The sequence below is a fragment of the Dunckerocampus dactyliophorus genome, chromosome 10 (genome assembly GCF_027744805.1).
Source record: "Dunckerocampus dactyliophorus isolate RoL2022-P2 chromosome 10, RoL_Ddac_1.1, whole genome shotgun sequence".
Lineage (NCBI taxonomy): Eukaryota > Metazoa > Chordata > Actinopteri > Syngnathiformes > Syngnathidae > Dunckerocampus > Dunckerocampus dactyliophorus.
This window is the reverse complement of record NC_072828.1, coordinates 20,452,651-20,473,339: the sequence shown is the minus strand read 5'-3', so window position 1 is coordinate 20,473,339 and position 20,689 is coordinate 20,452,651. Positions and strand designations below refer to the sequence as shown.

Genomic DNA, 20,689 nt, shown 5'->3' with positions numbered 1-20,689 from the left:
GTTATTGGTATATGGTTTTCATATACGTAAAGCACTTTTTTGCATTTAAATGTACGAAAAGCGCTTTATAGATAAAGTTTGATATGATTTGATTAGAAACAGTTGCACCCAAAAGTATTCAACCCACGTTAGAAATTAAATTTACTTTCAAAGTGTGAAATCTTTCTGAACTACTTGCATTGTTTTCAGTTTTGGATTGAGTGCGCTCCACTGCAAGTTTATAAACTCAACCAAATAGAAAATGATTATTGTGGAATTTACATTGACGGTTGAATAATTTGGAGTGCAGACGGAGGTGCCTCGGCTTTTGAGCGATACCATTGGTTCAAACGTTGATTGCGGGGCAATTATGCAATTCTTAGCCCGGCAGTTTTAGTAATCATAAGCAAAGACAGCTTTGTGTGAAGATTGCTCATTTTAAAAAAATATTATTGGTACAATTTAGTCTTTTTAATTAACCGTTGCAGTCCAAAGAAGCACGTGTCTTATGGATGGTTTGATACAACAGACACAGTTAATTAATCATTTCGAAAGTGTAGGACTAATGACTCAAAATATTCAGTTGCATCCGCAGTTACCACCTGCAGAACCAATCTCATTCCTTAATATGGCTTGTCTTGATAATTTACTTTCCTTTCACCTGTTGTGCGTCCAATTTGCACAGCAGCAATTGTTATTGCTTCTTCAGTGCACAACTGGAAATGGCAAAAGTGTGATAGACTTGGAGTAACACTGTGATGATTATGCGCTGCCTTTTTTTTGAGCAGTGTACTTGGCATGTGCTTTATACAAATGCACATAGCAGCTCATGGCGCCTCTGCTTGCACAATATTGGACTAAGATTTCTTAAACTACAATGGGCCCTCGGTTTTTGTTAGTGATGTGCCCATCGATATTGAAATATCAATACCTGCTAATGCCAGATTTTTATACTCTAATATCAAATCTCTAATGTCAATATTGATACTTTGAGGTAACGTATATCGTGAACAGAACCACAGTGGAAAGTAACGAAATGATTGGGATTTGATCTAAATGATACGTCGTTGGTGGGAACTACTTTTTCTTTTGCTTGGGTCAGTGCATAATGTCCAAGCACAGCAGCACACTGCTCAGTCAGTCTTAGTTTGTTGAAACATCGACAGTCGTCAGTGTAGCCATACGTGCTTTCATCCACCCATCTCACTATGCCGCTTATCCTCATTAGGGTCGCCGGTGAATCATTTGTTTTCATTTTTATAGTAGTTCTTAATAATTCATATTTTTATTTGAATGGTTTTATTAGTTTAGTAGTTTTTTTATCGTATAAAACACAATTTTCACATATTTTTAGGGCTGTCAAATGATTACAATTTTTAATCAGATTAATCACAGTTTTCAAATTAATGAATTGTGATTAATCACCATTTGCAGCTATGTCTGAAATATGTCCATTTTTTACAGTATTTTGTCGAAAGAAAGATAAATGACAAGACAGGATTATATATATTTGAATGTATTAACAACAAAATTAACTGAAAATTAACTGAAAATTAAAATCAAGCTAAAAGACAGCTCATGTGTCTGAAAAGCTATTTGCCTAACACAAATTTCTTTAATGGTAGCAGAACATTTGAATCACACTTTAACTGCGTTATCATAAACAACGAGGGGTTGCGTTCAAAGACACCACGTCATTTAAGTTGAATTCACGTTTTGAGTGTATGTAAAACATTAAAATGAAAGATCTATCATCATCCTTTCGACCGCTCCCTCCCTCACTTCTTATGCAATAGACAATTCCATGTTACTGTGCATGTGCAGACGGATTCAGGAAGACGGTAGTAAAACAAACCTGTCGGCGCGGTTTGGAGAAAAATGCAACAATGCAATAGTGACTAAAATATTGTGCAATATCATATCACTACTCATACTGAGCGACATATCACTTCATTATTTGTATGTGTCCTAAATTATTCTGTTGTAAATTTTTGTGTATATAATTTTATATTTTGTGTATTTCCACAGAGAAGGAGCTGCTTGACATCTCATTGTACATATGTCTATCATGCGTCTGTGTAGGCTCTCAGTCGTACAGGAGTTGTCCATCGAGGAAAAGGCTTCTTGAGACGTCATCTGTACTTCTGTGTAGAAGGTGTCGGACGTTTCGCTCCTCATCCGAAGAGCTTCGTCAGCAAACTAATAAGTGCTGGTAGCTTAGGCCTTAAATACAGTAAGAGTGGGCGGAATTGGTGTGCCAACACCCTCCTCCTATTGGTTCGTTACACTAAGCCTGGGCGGAGCAGTGGTATAATCCTATCCTGTTATTCACACCTACGATAAAAGGGAAGTGTCGCTCCCTGAATTGGGTATGAACGACTCTAATACTGGCTTGTTAGCATCTATTGTTCTGGCTCGGCCCTGCCTTCACCTCATTTGCAAGACTAAGAGCTGTGGGTTTTGGTCTCAGTAACCTGCTGAACACAGGGTCCAAATTAAACCTTAAACCACCATTCCGATTCAATGATGGGTTCTGTTGTTTGACAAAAATAGCTTCCTTTACTCCTTTTTCAAACCATCTGTTTTCTTTGGCCAAAATCTTGTCTTGTCTTGTCTATTGTCTATCATGACAATAAAAGGCATTCTATTATTTCCTATATGGATGCTTTGTTTGTGCACTCGATTCCTAGTTAGGACTAGGACTAGTTTGTCAGGCGAATGTTAGGCTGTATGATAACCAAGGCAGTGTACATATTTTGGCAATCATTTTTGTCAAAAATCGAATCCTACAAATACCGGGGTGTACAAAAACCGAGGTTCCAGTGAAAAGCATTACATAACATAACAGCACAAAGTATCGTGCTGTCGAAACCTCACTAAACCTTGAACAACTCAGCTGTTGAGTTATGATTCAGAGTTAGGTCATTTATCTTTGGGTATTTAATCAGTTTTATATGATTTGAAGTGAAGTGAATTTGAAGTGTTGAGCAAACTCCTGAGTGTGTCTCCAGCATCCTTGGTACCGCATGTGCAATGAATAAGAGAACTAAACTGCTCTAGATGACTAACCCCATGATAACAATAAGCCTTAACTTGTCACTGCACTGTGGTGTACACCTACAATAGTCTAGTGAAAGCCCTCCTCCACCTTGCTCTTTACCCTCCCTCCATCACTTGATGGAGGGCAGAGAGTGAGAGCATCCCCCTTTCTCCCCGCCTGTACCGACGCGCTGGCAGTGGCAGCAGCCGAGCGTAGCTGGAGGAGACAATAGAAGCGGACAGCAGAGGAGGTGGATAGACTGTCTCCTCTCAGTCAGGACTTTCTATTCCACCATGTTACGTGGCTTCAACATGCCTCTGAGGAATACAAGACTGTCTGGGATTGTTCTGCTGATCTCCTCGCTGCTTCTCAGCTCCCGTGGGACAGGTGAGTAGCTCTTTTGAGTTTCTACCTGAACTGCAGGTTGCTTTGTAGATAAACAATATGTACCTACTTGGGTATTGTCTACTTTTGTGAATGTTTCAAGTCCTTTATTTTTTAGGCAATGAAAACAGACAAAACCAAGCAACCTGCGATGCTCAAATGCACATACGAAGCAGCCGATTAGAATTAGTATTGTCAAGAATGTATAAACTGATGACTCTGCATGTTGTTTCTTTCTTACTGTGGGATGTGGCTTAAATACAGTGATACAACAGAAGCAGCAAAAAAACCCCAAAACTTAAGTCTGTGATTAATCAGGGATGAATTAATACGGAGCATTCAAAATAATCATTGCAGTGTTTCAAAAAGACGTCTAAGCGCTGATAGAAATGTGATGCAGGGGCTGTATACTTGTACACTTTGTTCAATTGATTACTTGGAGGGAGTGACGGAGTGCTGGCAGATGAAAGAATGCATTAAGTGTTGCCTTTTCGTAACTTGTGATTGATTGGGAAGGTAACAAAACACAAAAGAAAGACATCTTAATTATATTTGCTGGTATCAAACCAAATGTTGATAGAATATGAAGATTTTGTGTTCATGAAGAAGTAATTGGTTTGACACGAGGGGAAGACAGCACACGACACATGACAGCACCTCTCACCTGTTGCTGTCAAGATAAAAGTACCAGCTTCGTTTATAGTGTCTGTCAATGACACGTGGTGTGACTAATATGCAATGATGTGAGGTTCTCATTTAAAAAAAAAAAAAAGACTCAAAGTGTGAATTGTTGTCACTTACCACTATAGTGACATTTGGATCTGCTCTCACATTAAAGGCAACCTTCATTTTTCAGCCTTTTCTAATTCAACATTATGTCGGCTATAGACAGTTGAAACCAGCAAAAGCAGGCAACCCCAGAGGTGTGGACTGAAGTCACGTGACTTGGACTTGAGTCAGACTCTAGTCACGGTTTTGATGACTTTGGAATTGACTTGGCAATATCATCAAAGATTCGGCACCTGGCTTGGACTTTGACATCAACGACTCGGGTCAAAATACTTTTACTATACTTTTTTTTTTAGTGAGGTTGTTGGGTAAAATGTGTTCTCATTCTAAGTATTCCACTTACGCACCATTGTTGTAGAATTTCGAGCGAGACAACAACATTTCTGAGAGTGTGAGGCTGCTGGAGAGTGGTAGAAAGTTATTCGCATGAACATGCGCGCGCACACACACACACGCTAATTAGGTAAAAATAAATATAAATTGAACGTTTTCAGACGTTCATTGGTTGTGGTACTGGTTTGCACTGACTACTGAATACTATGTCAGCACTCTTTTTCTGTGACTTTAAGTAAAAAATAAAACAATTCAAAATGCATTCATGGGACTGCACGGTGGATGAGTGGTTAGCACACAGTTACACAGGGCACACAATCTGGATATCTGGAAGATCTGGGTTCGAATCTCCGTTGGGCACGTGTGTTTGCATGTTCTCCCCGTGCTGGGTTTACTCCGGTTTCCTCCCACATTCCAAAACTTTATAAAATTGTACTATACTGCTCAAAAAAATTAAAGGAACACTTGGAAAACACATCAGATCTAAACTGGGGGAAAAATGATCTTGAATATCTTTCCTGACAATAATTGGGTGATGTATTAGTAACAAAATGATGCCACATAATTTGATAGAAATGAAAATGATCACCCTATAGAGGGGGGAAATCAAAGACACCCCAAAAATGAAAGTGAAAAAATGATGCAGCACACTGGTCCATTTTGCCAAAATGTCATTGTAGCAACTCAAAGTGATTCTCAGTAGTCTGTGTGGCCCCCACGTGCTTCTACGTATGCCTGACAACGTCGGGGCATGCTCCTAATGAGACTACAGATGGTGTCCTGGGGGATCTCCTCCCAGATCTGGACCAGGGCATCCATGAGCTCCTGAACAGTCTGAGGAGCAACCTGGCGTCGCCGGATGGACCTAAACATAATGTCCCAGAGGTGTTCTATTGGGTTAGGTCAGGTGAACGTGGGGGCTAGTCAATGAAATCAATTCCTTCATCCTCCAGGAACTACCTGCATACACTAGCCACATGAGGTCGAGCATTGTCGTGGACCAGGAGGAACCCAGGTCCCACTGCACCAGCGTAGGTTCTGACAATGGGTCCAAGGATTTTATCCCGATACCTAATAGCAGTCAGGGTGCCGTTATCTAACCTATAGAGGTCTGTGCATCTTTCCAGGAATATGCCTCCCCAGACCATCACTGACCCACCACCAAACCGGTCATGCTGAATGATGTTGCAGGCAGCATAACGTTCTCCACGGCATCTCCAGACCCTCTCACATCTGTCGCATGTGCTCAGGTTGAACTTGCTCTCATCAGGGAAGAGCACAGGGCACCAGTGGTGTAGTTGCCAATTCTGGTGGTCTATGGCAAATGCCAATCGAGCTCTACGGTGCTGGGCAGTGAGCACAGGGCCCACTACAGGACGTCAGGCCCTCAGGCCACCCTCATGGAGCCTGTTTCTGATTGTTTGGTCAGAAACATTCACACCAGTGGCCTGCTGGAGGTCACTTTGTAGGGCTCTGGCAGTGCTCATCCTGTTCCTCCTTGCACAAAGGAGCAGATACCGATCCTGCTGAGGGTTGAAGGACCTTCAATGGCCCTGTCCAGCTCTCCTGGAGTAACAACCGGTCTCCTAGAATCTCCTCCATGTGTCCAGGTACCGCAGTGATGCCCTGGTCCAGATCTGGGAGATCCCCCAGGACACTACGGACACCATCCGTAGTCTCATTAGGAGCATGCCCCGACGTTGTCAGGCATACGTACAAGCACGTGGGGGCCACACAAACTACTGAGAATCATTTTGAGTTGCTACAATGACATTTTGGCAAAATGGACCAGTGTGCTGCATCATTTTTTCACTTTCATTTTTGGGGTGTCTTTGATTTCCCCCCTCTATAAGGTGATCATTTTCATTTCTATCAAATTATGTGGCATCATTTTGTTACTAATACATCACCCAATTATTATCAGGAAAGATATTCAAGATCATTTTCCCTCCAGTTTAGATCTGATGTGTTATCAAAGTGTTCCTCTAATTTTTTTGAGCAGTGTATTTTGGAATAAACCAACAAAACCAAAAAATGAATAGCTCATCTCAACAAATATTACATGCACTGAAAAAAATCTGAATTATTGCCCAAAGTCGGTTGAAAGTAGATTTTTATAACTCATGTAAAAACTTTAATTACATTGTATTCAACTATTTAAGGATCGGATTAACTCATGCATGGACTATGCAATTGAAACCCTTTTGCATGTACAGACATCCCTCGCCACATCGTGATTCAAATTTTGCGGCTTTACTCTATTATGATTTTTCAAAGATATATTAATTAATAAATCATTTTATGTTTCATGGTAGAAAACAACCTATTAGTTAAAAAATATGTATATTTAGCTCATTTTAAGTATATTTTTTGCCAAAGTTGAGCATTTTCAGGCATAAAAATGGCTAAATGAACTAAAATACAAATACAAGGCATCAAGAAGACCCATTAAAATTGTGAATGTAGTATTATAAACTGGTCACTAGGTGTCACTTTAATGTTCGGTGAGACAAGCACAAGACCTGATCACCAGAACAACACACTTTTATTGCAGGCTTGAATCTCACAACAGGAACAATAATAACATCATAATAAAAATAATCATAATAATAATGTCACGGAAGTGTGGCGGCGAGGTGGTGACGTGTGCTATATTTTCGGGATGCCGCGAACATGCTACAGTAAGTTTGAATGCTTATGTGTTGTTGTTGGAACCACAAATGAGTGTTATGGATGTGAAATGAGACAGGCAGAAACACTGAGCGTCCCCCCTTAATGCACCGCCGGGTTGATAGACTGTTAATGTTACGCGGGAACCGGAGTAGTTTGCATCGCAGCTGAGCCACTCCCGTCACGTTTACATACCTCTGAAATGACGACGGTCCTCTCTTTAAGCCGTAAAATTCAGAGGTCTTGCATCCTTGTCTCGTTACGGTGCATCGCCTTTCTCTTTTGTGCGATTCATCTGTTTGTCACCTCGTATATCTCTGTACAACTCTGGAAAAAAAACAACCGAAAATGGCCCCCGCAGCCCACAGTGCATTGCGCGATCACACGCAAGTATTGCAAGATTTCGTCTTGGCCACGTGATCCAAGATGGCGACATAAACAAACCAGATGGTATTTTGGATGCAAGTTGAGGCAAAATTTTAGCAAAAATTTGGGTTGTCAAAAAAAAAAAAAGAAGACGCTAACCGGGAAGGACGTTAACCGAGGTACCACTGTACATTTACAGGTGCATCTCACTTAGAATATTGTGCAAAAGTTGATTTCAGGAGTTCAATTCAGACGAAGACACCAATTATATAGGCTTGGGAAGTTTTTGCAGTCCATTTGCTGATTAGAGGGCAAACCAGTTTTTTACAATATTGAACTTTTGACAATCTTTATAATCTTATGAGATACTGAAATTAAGGGTTTTATTAACTATAAGTTCTAATCATCAAAATTATTAAGAAATTAAGAAATACATTGTTGAAATAGTTCAATAGCATAGCATATCAGAGTTTTACTTTTTTAATTGAATGACTGAAATAAATGAACTTCTCAAAGATATTCTAATGTATTGAAATGCTTATATTGACAACCCGTCTATGTTGAACAACTGGTCAAGTCCCAGTCCACCATGTTCTTCTTATGACTGAAAAGTGCCCGTTTTAGTCGACGTTGGCTGCTTTTGTCGACATCAAATTTAGATTTCTGTGAAAATCTATCCATATACAGCATGTAGACGTGCCGTTATCCTCATTATTGACACAACAGAAGAAGGATAACTCCTGTCTAGTTACACAGCAAAACAGCAGCAAAACACACTAAGCAAGCTGTAAAATAAAAGCATGACGGTATTGATTTTTGTATTGGATAGTCATTTCTTTTTTTTTTTTTTTTACTGTTAGCCACCTGAAGAAAAATTTGTACAAAAACTTTGTCACTGTAGTGAAGACATACAATGAAATTAGCACAGCAGCTGTTATAGAAAAGTATAAAATGGTTTAATAGCCGTGCAATGATGATGAGGCGGGATGGCTGTGCACAAATGACCCTTTTATTTGGCGTCTACAAAATGACACTGTATCCACATTTCAATGCGCGCAACATGGCTATGCAACTCTTCTTCTTTCCTGGTCAGGCTCTTTAGAGCTCTTTATTAGCAGGCAAACGTCACTGCTCCCATAGCCCGATTCCCTGAATCACAACTCAGAACCATACGCAATACTCCTGCTCTGCTGTTCCAATAGCGTATGAAAACAGAAGATTCAAAATAGATATATGTGCAAATGAAGGAAAACAATATCAACAAACTGGTGTGGGTTAAAAAAAATTGCCAATATTCCTTATGTCTTTGGCGAAAGTCACAAGTAAATGTGCAAGCAACGATTAGTTTCGGTTCAGAAACGCGGTAGCTTTTTTTCAAGATTCAAGAGTTTTATTGTCATATGCACAGTAAAACAGGTAGTTATACTACGCAATGAAATTCTTGTTCTGTTCATTCTCCCAAAAAAAGAAAGAAAACACAAGAAAATGAATAAGAACATAAGAAACATTAATACCAATAAATTAAGCAACAAGAACAGAAGAGACTGAATACCAATAAATAAATAAATAAAGTGGTATGAGTGTGTGCGTGTGTTATGTTTGGCGTGTGTGAGTGCTTCGTTGAGAAGCCTGATGGCCTGTGGGTAAAAGCTGTTCGTCAGCCTTGTGGTCCTGGACTTCTAACTCCGGTAGCGTCTGCCTGACGGTAGGAGTGTGAAGAATGAGTGTTGTGGATGTGTGCTGTCCTTGATGAGGTTGTTTGTTCTTCGTAGGACGCAAGATTTATTTATTTTTTGTGGTTTTAACTAAAAAAAGTGCCACTGGCAATTAATATGATAATAGCCAAGGATACGTGCTTTCTCAACAGCACTTTGATAGCGCTAATTATTTGGTTTGTACAGCAGGTTGACACATTTCTTGAGCGTGGTTTGAAATATTACCAAAAACATCACTAAATCCTCCTTCTGACTGCTGACTGAAGCTTAAAAGTTGTCTTCTGGGGTGTTTCATCGGTTGGCTGAAAAAAAATGAGCTTATTATTTAACTGGTGGAGGTTGAAGCAGCAGTTATGCTCCTAATGGGGTGAAAATTCATTTTCAATCCAGTGCGAGACAGAAAATATGTTCTGCTGCATGAAGATTTAAGTTTGGGCCCCGCTTCACATGCAAACACCGCTATCCCATCAGAATGTATAACTTTCAAAGAGCTGCTGTATGGCCCTGTGAGACCATAAACTTCTGAATAAAATCAATTTGGTGTGAATGTGTGAGAGATTTTTCCCCTAACCCCCCGTCCTATCCTTTATGCTTTAATGAGATCCACGATAAGGAAAGAGCAAAGTAGCGGATAAATTGCCTTCCCCTATTCGGTGTCATTCTGACAGTGTGTTTTGTCGAGCTGGACTCAGAAGGAAGTTGTGATTAAGCCAAGGTTATGTACAGGTCCCATCAGGTGCTGGTGCAAGTCTAGTGCCGCCTGTTGTGAATCCTGATCCATTAATCCACAGAAAGTAGTTAAGCAATAAAAGTGACAAATATCTGCACTCAGTCCATCTGCACTTTGTGAACTGTGGGATTTTATATTTTGCCAAGGCCAGCTCCCTGTAGATGGGAGCCTCCTGAAAAACAAAGCCATTCATCAACAGGCCCTGTCATTACAGTATATAAGATGACTTGTTATTGGTCCAACAATCAGCCATTTTCTGCTGAGGTCATCATTTACTCTCAGTCTTTAAAGTTGGAGGAAATTTGGATCCACAGTCATTCAATACTTTATAGACCTATATATGTAAACAGTATATATATTTTACACAATAGAATCAATGCCAATGCATATCTTAAGACACAATTCAATATCTTCTTTAAGCAACACTATGATCATGTTTAACCATTTGTTGTATTTGTATTTGTTATAGTCCTGTTACTTATCAGGCTACTTCCTGGTTTTTGGAGGAACAGGTGGTGGTGGTGCCATTATGACTCGGGGGTGTGCATGGTTCCATTAATGCAATGGTGACTGCAATGGTTCATTCCCTTTTCACCTGCTTTAGTGACCGACTGGAGAGAAAACCTGCAGTGTCTCGGCCCGCCATAGCATGAGCTTGACACATGTTCTGTATTTGTCCATAGGTATGAATGTTAGTGTGAATGGTTGTTTGTCTATATGTGCCTTGTGATTGGCTGGCGACCAGTCCACTGCGTACCCGACCTCTCGCCCAAAGTCAGCTGGGACAGGCTCCAGCATACCCGCGATGCAAGCGGTATAGAAAATGAATGGATGGTCTCCTTTGTCTGCTATATGTTTTGGGTTAATCTCATGCTTGAAGACCCATTAACAAAACATCGTCCACAGTCTGGCTGAGGCCGAGAGGTTCTCATTCAAGATTCTATGGTGCGTGGCCCTCTTCATCAGTGCCTCAATGCGCTGAAGTCTTCCTGTAGCCTCAAAGCACAATGTTTCCACCTCAACTTTTGACCGTAGGGACAGTGGCAGAGCCAGAAATGTTTCATTGGGGTGGCCAAGGTGAGACCATTACTAACATAGGGGTGGCAATAAGTTGATAGCTGAATTGTCTAGATTGTCAGTGGGGTGGCCAAAGAGTGACCACCACTGGCCACCCCATAGTTTCGCCACTGCTTTTGGACCGTTTATTAGAGCAATTAATAGCTGAGGACATGTTTTCAATGCATAGTTTCTGGATTCTGCACCCCATCATGGCGGCCAAACCCACGCAGAGCATAATACGGAAGCGGATGCTGATCGGCACTCCTGCTTTAACTCTCCACGTTACATACCCACTCATGCTGCTACAGAGAGCTTCCATTATGAAGAGATTTATGTGCTGAATCACGCTTCAGAATTTAAGTCAAAGTCAACATAGTGAGAAAACTTGACCGGAACCGACCAAATTAACTATGAGAAAGGAACCTACCGCTTGTAGTTCATTCACGCGCTGTTATTGACAGCTCCTCCACATGGAAAGTTGTGTGCTGCAGTGAAATGCGTCCATGCAGAAACGGCGGTTAGGCTGAACTAATGTTCTGCACCACAGAGTTTGTCAAAATTGTCCCCCAGCCGTGGAGGTGGCTGCTCTCGGCCGCGGCCCCCCCGTAGCTCTGCCACTGCATAGGGATGATGTTCTTGGGGTCATATTCAGAATTTCTCTGATTATGACTCTGAGTTGATGCCACAGAGCTCAGTTTTGATCTCATCTGGCTACATCACATTGTCCCAAGCCTTGTCTTAGTCATTCGTGTGTTCAACTTCAGATGGCCCCGTACATGTGCCTTCTTGAGTACTGCAGGATGACACAACTGTATGTATACTTCATGGGCACATGCAGTGATGTGAAAAAATCGGAGTTAAGAAAGATTCTTTACCTTTATTTTATGTTTTTAACATTTTTCTGTCTGCGTTAAAATAAAATTCTGTGTTTGTATGGCTGTAAACTTATCATATAATTCAAACATATCCCCACACTATACTGAATCAATTCAGTGTAATCTACTTCTAGTACACTAAACGTTCAAACATCTCAATTTCATAAAGCAGTATAAAAGCTGCTGTCATAATAATAGTCTTAATTACTGTACTGGAATTAATTAATGATTAATTACAGTTCTAGCTGTGCTCTCTTTCTGCACGTTCAGCATCATTTCAGCCCTATTTCCTCTAGGCTGCTTGCTTAAGGCCTACTTTTTCCTCTCAGTTATCTTATGTCACTACGCCGATGACAATAACTCCATGCCTCTTCAAACATGTCTGCTCCTTTTGCCAACTTTTCCTGCCAAGGACATGCACCGATGGCACATACTCACTTACAGTACGTTTTTACGGTCTCTCCGTAATTCACGCACTGTATCCCACTGCCTGCTGCGTCTCTTCTAGGCTGCAGACACGGAGGTTGGCGCTGGCGCAAAAGCAACACCATTATTGTGTCCACAACTGCCGTATGCAAGCCAGTGCCTTTAATTAAAAAGTTGTGTCAAATCATCCTTGTAGCCCAAAGAATAAAGAGCTGGCCCAGACTCGTCCATTTACTGTAGTTGTTTACCTACACCGAGGCAACCGTATTTTGGTTGTCCAAAATGAGGACCTTTTTTGATGTTTGGTTGGGTGTTTGAGTTGCGGAAGGTGGGTGATAATGATTTAAATACAGGTGGTCTTTGGTTTACAACTTTTCCATGTCACACGTTCGTTACATTATGTGGTTATGAATGCGCTCCCATAAATGAATTAAAAACGTGCTTTTGTCCAAACACAAAAATCGCTCAAGAAATAGTGCGGGGGTGCCGGTGGAAGAATAACACACTGAGGAAGAATAACATTGCTTATTAGTTAACCTTTTGGACTTAATTATGTCTCCCAAGTGGCAGTGCACCAAAGAAGCAAAAATGAACTGTAGAAAGCTCAGAGATATTGGCCACTCTCTTGGTCCCAACCGCCTGACTGTCGCAGCCATTAAAGGGTAAATTATTGATTATTGAAGCCCTAGAGGGGTCATGGATTCTGTGCGCTGTTACAAGGAAATTTGGGAGAAAAGGAGGTTATCCTTCCTGACTATCCTGGGGCAATATTTTAAGAAGGCAGAAAGGCCTACAAGGCACAGGGATAAAAGTAAAGAGTAGTTCTTGTCACAAGGTGGCGTAAGCCAGTGATTGGATCCCAAATGCAGGGACGGCACAATCCCATATGGAACAGAAGACTTAATACAAAAGAGTCCTCACAGGGAGTAAAAGCCACATACAAAGGAAAATGCAGGTAAATAGTCCAAAACTAAGAACAGGGCTGAGCCACACATAAAGGAAAAACACAAAGCGCTGCCGGGGAAAAAGCTCTGGCAGGAAAAAATACTAGCATGGGAAGAACTAAGGGTGCTGAAAAACCAAGCTATACTAAAGAAGCTATACTATGCAAAAGGTACAACAGAACACGCCACTGCTGGAAAATGCATGGGAAATAACTCACGGTACAGGAAAACAGGTGACCAAAAAGCTAGGAACAACTCCAGGCAGGGTAGAGCGGAGAGCGGGTGGAGTCTGAGGTACAATCTGGCAATGAACGAGTCCTGCTGCCATGCTTGAGAAGGCCAGGTGAGCGATTGCTTGCAGGTGTGCACCGGCAGCTCCACCTCTGCAGGACCAGCAGTGCAGTGTAACAAATAGCCAGCAGCAATGCGACACTGAACATGACAATTGTCTTTTTAATGTTTTGTCATTTAATTCTTGTATTTAATCTTTTTATTATTGTATTTTATATGTGCTTGGAAAGAACTAGAGGGCCACCTGTATATGACAATTAACTTGAATATAATAAACTTAAATATGACAATGACAAAACAGCACAATATATAAAGAGCCACCTTAATATGCTTAACTTTCAACTGAATGTTTGTACTGCTTGTGGTCTGACTGCATTTTATTGAGCATGCTGACCTCCAACTACTCACACAATGCATTGAATAGCCATTTAAGGGCCATTTAAAGGCTTCCCAATTTAAAACGAAATAAGGCAAGTTGAAGCACTAAAATAAGACAAAGTCAGCTTTCCTTCTACTGAGACAGTTGCAGTAAAATACTTCCCAAGTTGGTTTCGCAGTAAAACAGAATAAAGTGTGAACAAAAAGGTATTCCAATCAAATCTTAGCAGATGGCTTTGCCGACAAATTTATGATGAGCTACTCTGACTAAAGATGTGTGTGACGTTCTAGTAGTTTGATTTTATGATGAATAAGGACACCGATTGCACTTTTGTTAAATTTATGTGGAAAGATAACCTCTGCCGCTTTTGGTAGAGCTGTGTGATTCCTGGCATGAGTAACACCGACACTTAACTTCTTATAAGCTTGCCAGACAGCTTTATACACACAGAGACAGCCAGACATAGATTATGCTAATGCATTCTAATTTTGCAGTGAGTGATGTTTTAAGAAGTCGGTGTAATTACTTTACGAATCCTTTGTCAACCACTTCTAAACTATTATAAATCTGTAGTTACCAGTTAGACTATTTGTAACTATTTAGTAGGGGGAGCAAAAATACATGACCTCAGTCAGCCGACATCAAAACCCCAGCAGGCGGAAGCAATCAGATGTGGCTGGCGACAGACAGCATCGCAAGCGGCATACAAAACCTGCATTTTTCACTCTTTTTTTTTAATCCAAATCACGCATAAAATAACTCAGCAGTAAGACGCACACACATACAATAAAAGCCCTCATTACATTTTTCGATGATGAATTGAATTTATGATGAATTGAAACATCTTCTCAGTGCTTCAGTTTTGTTTATGTGTTGCCTTGACTTCAGCTGCATTGTCAATTTCAATTGTTTTTGTGAATTTTATAACAATAGCAAACTGGATGTGAACGTGAACTGTGGAAACAATGAACAAATTGCAATAGTACTGAATCTATGAACAGAACTATTGATTGATTATGTGTAATTTTTTTGCCACGTTGAACTGAATTGTGATGTTTTATTGATTTTATTGTATTTTTCTTCAATTTATTTTATTATTATTTTTACAAAGTGTTTTTTTGGTTTTATATACGCTCAAGCCGGTCCGTGGGTCAAAAAAGCTCGGGGACCACTGCAGCAAAGGATCCATCTATCTATCTAGTTGTCACACTTACAACAAAGTGAATCAGCTTTCCAAGAAGCATAAAGGTCAACTATTCAATTAGAGGGAAGACGTCCTTAATTCCTTCATTCAGACCTTTTTAGCAATACCAGATTCACTGATCTAAAGGTCCAATTAAACTATGCATAACCCTTTTGCACCTTCTCTTTTCCTTTCTGATTTGTCAGCAGACATTTGTGACAGCCCGCTGGTGTCTAATCTGCCCCATTCGTCATTCCGAAGCTCTTCACAACTGTCTAGTAGCCATGGGCCAGTCTACGCTAAAGTCAACAGGAGAGAAGGTGAGACAACCGATCGGATGATGCATTGATCCCCGCACAACAACTGGTGTGAACAAACAGACTTCGTGCTGGGTTTTGTTTCGCTAATTTGCTGCATTGAAGCAAAAATGTCCATACTGTAAAATCCCACAAAATAGTAATGCGTTTAGCATTTGATATTTTCCATGAAAAGAAACATCAAGATATTTGGCAGTGGTATTGGCTGGGATTACAATAATGCTTTAAAAGGCTGTTTTATTTTATTTTTTTTACCTTGATGTCAGAATTGAACATCAGCAGTAAAATCTGCTAACGGGACTCCAAGGAAGTGAGTGGAAAGTGGAAAAAGGTGAAGAAACTAATTAAGAGTTGGCGATTCCTGCTTTACCAAGAGGCACTTTGTCACTTTAGTTTAAAAACCTATTGACTGTCCGTTGTTAAATATGTCATTTTGTAGGAAGAATGCAATCGGTTGACTGAGCACAACGATGAGCAGAATTTCATTAGGTTAAACTGATTTCACTGCAGTAAAGCACCAACTTCCGTGTTTTAATTGTGTAAATGCTCTTCAAGATAGTTCTATCAATTACATGTCTCTTCTAAATAAAATTAGTTTTCACACTGGTACAGCGTAAGCTGAGGTCTTAAAGGGAATATTTGAGTGTATTTTAATTTTAATATTTGAGTGTATTTTTTTTTGTTGAGTGTTGTGCTTTTTCTTCTCTTAAAGGGACTCCACGCAACTCACTACAAATTACATTTTTTGAAAGCAATGTTACCGATAGTGGTTTAAAAGAACAAATTTGGCCAAACATTTCTATATTTTTCACAATTACAAATTAAACTGCACAAAAATGAAAGTTCATTTTCGTTCAAATAAAATAACTGGCATTCGCGGCTGCCTGTCACTCACCGCTGTCTGGTATTCACGTACATTTCCGTAGCATGTGCACATAAACAAAACAGTCTCAGAGAGGTCACCCCCAATTTGGAGTCATTGTGTTGCTACGATAGGCTATACATTTAATGATAGCTCATATAGGCAGCTAAACTTTGTCAAATAACTATTATTGGCTGACAACAAACACGACTAATGCACGTGCATGTGTTGCGTCTTACGTACTCAAAGCAGGAAGAGGCGCGATATGATGCTTGTAGTATTGTATGTTTGCATGTTAGCGCCCTCTAGGCAGCTGGAGAAATCTGCTGCATACAGTCCCTTTAACATTCCTCATTGAGACTAGTTCTTTTTCTGGGATATGTGTTGCAAAAAGGCCAGAAAAACATACCCTTAGAGTTAATCCTTTGCATTTCTCGCAAATGTTGACATGCACAAAGATTTAGTACAACTTTAGAGGCATTTTTTTTTTTATAGAAAAATTTGTGCGACCTTAAGGGCGTTCCAATTTATGTTCCACTACATTGGTTTCTTGACACAATCTCATGCTGATATCCACAGTTGTTTGTGATAAATACATATGAGGGTAATTCTGCTCAGCGGATGCGTTTGTCTGATTGCAGCCAAACACAGACCATTGGAGTATTGAACTGATTGCAAATGATGTAGAATGTTGTTTGAGACGAAGCACCATGGTTAGCTCTTCTCTCTACTCTCTGGATGGGATCTCCAAATTGTTTTAGGTGATAGCATCAGTAAAAAGTTTTGCCTTGTGTCATTTGAAGCACAATGCATTTGCTCTGTTGCTGACACCGACTGTCAAAAAGACACTCCAGGCCGGTGAACCGATGTGAAGAGACTGAGAATTGAACCGCTGAAAAAGCAACTTCCCTTGACTGTCCTGTTCTTTTGCTCTATAATGTGGGCTACAGCAGAGCAAAGCCTTTCTCTCCAGGACACAGAGAACAACACTTCAAAGGCTATAGGTATTCACAAAGCCTGAGATACCTCTGTAGTGACAGGTGGTGAGACTAAATTGCATTTGTATGCATGTAGGGAAGACATAAATTCATGGATGAAGGCTGGGTGGGTGCTGTCCTTGGCAAAGGGCAGTCGTGAATTGTTTTGGAGGAGAACGTAACACAAATTTGGCAGGCAAGGTTTTAGATGAATTTGGGAGGTTGATGAGTGTATTGCAATCCAAGTACAGTCAAACTTGTCTATAGCGGCCACTAGAGGGAGACTGCAAAAGTGGCCGCTATAGACAGGTGGCCTCTATAGACAGGTTGGCGTCCAGTTTGAATGTTGACCAGTAGAGGAAAAAAAAAAGAAAAAAAAGGGGGGGGGGGGGGGGGAAATAATAATGTTGACCAGTAGAGGGCACTGTGGGACTGCGGATAAAAGTTGTACAGCACTTCTAGGCTTGTTATTATCCACCACCCACAGAACAAAGCTGTGCTAGTAATGTCTTACGCTTGTTTTTAATATTTTACTTTTTATACGGCAGAGTGTCAATACAGCTTTAGTTCATCGGGAAGTGACGGTGGGCGTCCCGAGCAGGTGAGGTAGGCTCAGTGCTAGCTGTGAGTTTTGAGAAAGTTGGGAAGTGTGTTTATGTTGGCGTGGATGTAAAGTCCTGCAGTGTTCTCTGCTGTTAATAAAGCCATTAAAGTGCATCGGCGACACGGGTGTCTCCTTCCCCACAACAAGCGGCATTACAGTATTGACCAGTGCACATTGTCTCACACCAGGAAATAAACGGTGTCACTTGTTACAGGCATTGCCTGGACAGCTATGTAGTGGGGTTTGTTTAACCTTTGCCTTGTGAGCAAGCAGGAAGGAGAGACGATGCTGAGAGATGTGTGTGTGTTCTGAGCTGCTGTTTGGTGGCCGCGTTCAAGAAATAAAGTTGGCAGAAGCAACAGGAGAAGTTTCCTTCTTTGCTTCGGAGCTGAATAACACTGACAAGTTAACAGACTAGTAGCGAACGGAAAAGAAGTGTCGAATACAGAAGATGAGGACTTTGATGGATTTGTGGATGAGGATTAGAATAACAAAAATAACGTGAGTACATTCTAAAATACTTCAATTAAGTACAACCGAACTCAGTTTTGCTCCTGCTGCCGCATGCATGCTAGCGTATGTTTTTTGTATTGTAGCGTCGCTGGGAGCACGTCCTGTTCCCAGCCTACTTTGCGGTAATGTTTTGGTGCAAATGCTCTTAAAGTTACATGTTTGACCAGGAAATAGCAAGCTCAAAAGAAGACGGCTTTTTTATGTGGAACAACTGACAGTTTGTGTGGATCTTGTGAATGATTGTGACTGAGCTAGGACTCAGTAATTAAAGTCTACACACGACGACTTCATTGATTGAAAAACGAAACTTTTTTGTACATGAAGCTTCTGCTTGAGTCGGTAATTTGGCCGCTATATGCAGTCAGATATTGACCAAGGGAGACAAAATGGGTGGCCACTGGCCACGTTGGACTGGTGTCTGCTATACACAGGGTCTATAACATGTAAATTTGCTGCGGGGGATTTTTCAGTGGCCGCTATAGGCAGGTGGCCGTTCTATAAAGGTGGCCGCTAAGACAGGTTTGACTGTATGTAGCCAATTAGGCCACATTTTTTCAGGTGTTTGCGATTAAAGAATACATAAGTGCAGTTAAAATGTCCCAAATAGCCCGCACAGTGGCCGAGTGGTAGCATGTTGGCCACTCAGTCAGGACATCGGGAAGATCTGGGTTCTCCGCTTGGGCATCTCTGTGTGGCGTTGCGTGTTGCATGTTCTCCCCGTGCATGCGTGGGTTTTCTCCGGGTACTCCGGTTTCCTCCCACATTCCAAAAACATGCATGTTAGGTTAATTGGCGACACTAATTGACCATAGGTATGAATGTGAGTATGAATGATTGTTTGTCTATATGTGTCCTGCGATTGGCTGGCGACCAGTCCAGGGTGTACCCTGCCTCACGCCCGAAGTCAGCTGGGATAGGCAGCGGCTGGGATAGGCTCCAGCACACATAGTGAGGATAAGCAGCATAAATGTTCCAAAACATCTTGGTCATGTTCTTCTAAAAAATGTATTAGAATAAATTGTATTATAATTAAACAACTTTAGTTTCAACTAAAAGAAGAGCAAAGAGTGGAACTGAAGGTTGTTGTTTTTTTTATGAGGTTTTGTGTTTGTTCTTCTCCAAACTGTCTTCATTGATCATCTTCACTCAGCAAAAAAGCCATATTTTAGACTGAACAATAAAAAGAAAAGACTAAGATGAGCAAAAAACCTCACATAAACACTGAAAGACTAGAGGAAGGTGTTGTGAACACGTGTCCAAATGTCAGGTCTTCTGCCTAGCATCCCGAAGTCACCTCTTCACCGTTAATGCCGACACTGACCGCATTTATGTGCACTAAAATTCCTGAAATACTCCTGTCTCTCCATTTTTCACACTTGTGAGTGCCAGTTTCCATGCACCAGCTCTAATTCGAGGCCTACTCTCAGTTGGGCAGGGGTATCCAAGCTTTTTCCACAAACAACCACATTCTGAAAAATGAAAAGATGCAAAAGCCACTTTGATATTTTGTAAAATGTAGATATGCTAAGAGATATATATTTTTTAAAACTGTATCTCATTTTGTCATATAGGTGAAAAAGCGTATTGGTATGAACACTGCGCTTTTTTTTTTTCCCACTTTCGCTTTTGCTTTTTTCTTTTCGTTTTCCAAATATTTCAACATTCTTCTTAAATAATCGTAAATTTTCTGCTTGTAATATTACAACCTTATTGCCATAATATTTTGACTTTATTCTAATGAACGCTCTGTTCATTTGCGCAGTTCCTGTCTATATTCCAAACTTTTTCCTGTTTACATTGTGAACATTGCTGACCAAAAGTACAATTTCACATTGTGTACTATGACACATTTTGGTACAATTACCATTTTTACAGCACAAAAGAACACGCAATGCTTACAAAAATCATCACCTGAGAAAGTGAACTTTAGGTTGAAAGCAACCTTCATCTCCATTATGTTTTTTTTTTTCCTGCACGTACTCTCAATATGATTCAAGTGTATATGAGCCACATCAGTGCCCATAAATGTCAACTCAAGCCTTTCCCAAACCCTCAAACACCAGGAGGTCATTGAGCTTATGGTAATTACTACAATAACACAGTCACCCAAGCTATAATCGCTCCACTGGAACTCATCCAATTGCTTTTGGCTGTGACGATCATTTCAGAAGGTCAGAAAATGCTTTTGTGGCAGCTGTAAGTTTAAACAAAGGCAAGCAAAATCATATTTATTGACTGATCTTTTGACGCCTT

The 20,689-nt window shown here is 40.6% G+C and overlaps 1 protein-coding gene across 2 annotated transcripts in view; it reads left to right on the top strand.

Moving 5' to 3' along the window:
• Positions 1-2,943: 2,943 nt before the first annotated feature.
• Positions 2,944-20,689, top strand: part of LOC129188993 (contactin-associated protein-like 4) — an 84,986-nt gene continuing 67,240 nt past the window's right edge. The window contains exons 1-2 of one of the 2 annotated variants that reach the window (XM_054790190.1): positions 2,944-3,406; positions 15,373-15,483. In XM_054790190.1, the coding sequence (XP_054646165.1) occupies positions 3,313-3,406; positions 15,373-15,483 (205 nt within the window). In that variant the 5' untranslated portion in view covers positions 2,944-3,312. Of the gene's footprint in view, positions 3,407-15,369; positions 15,484-20,689 lie in introns of both variants that reach the window. The other variant, XM_054790189.1, reaches the window with a different exon arrangement.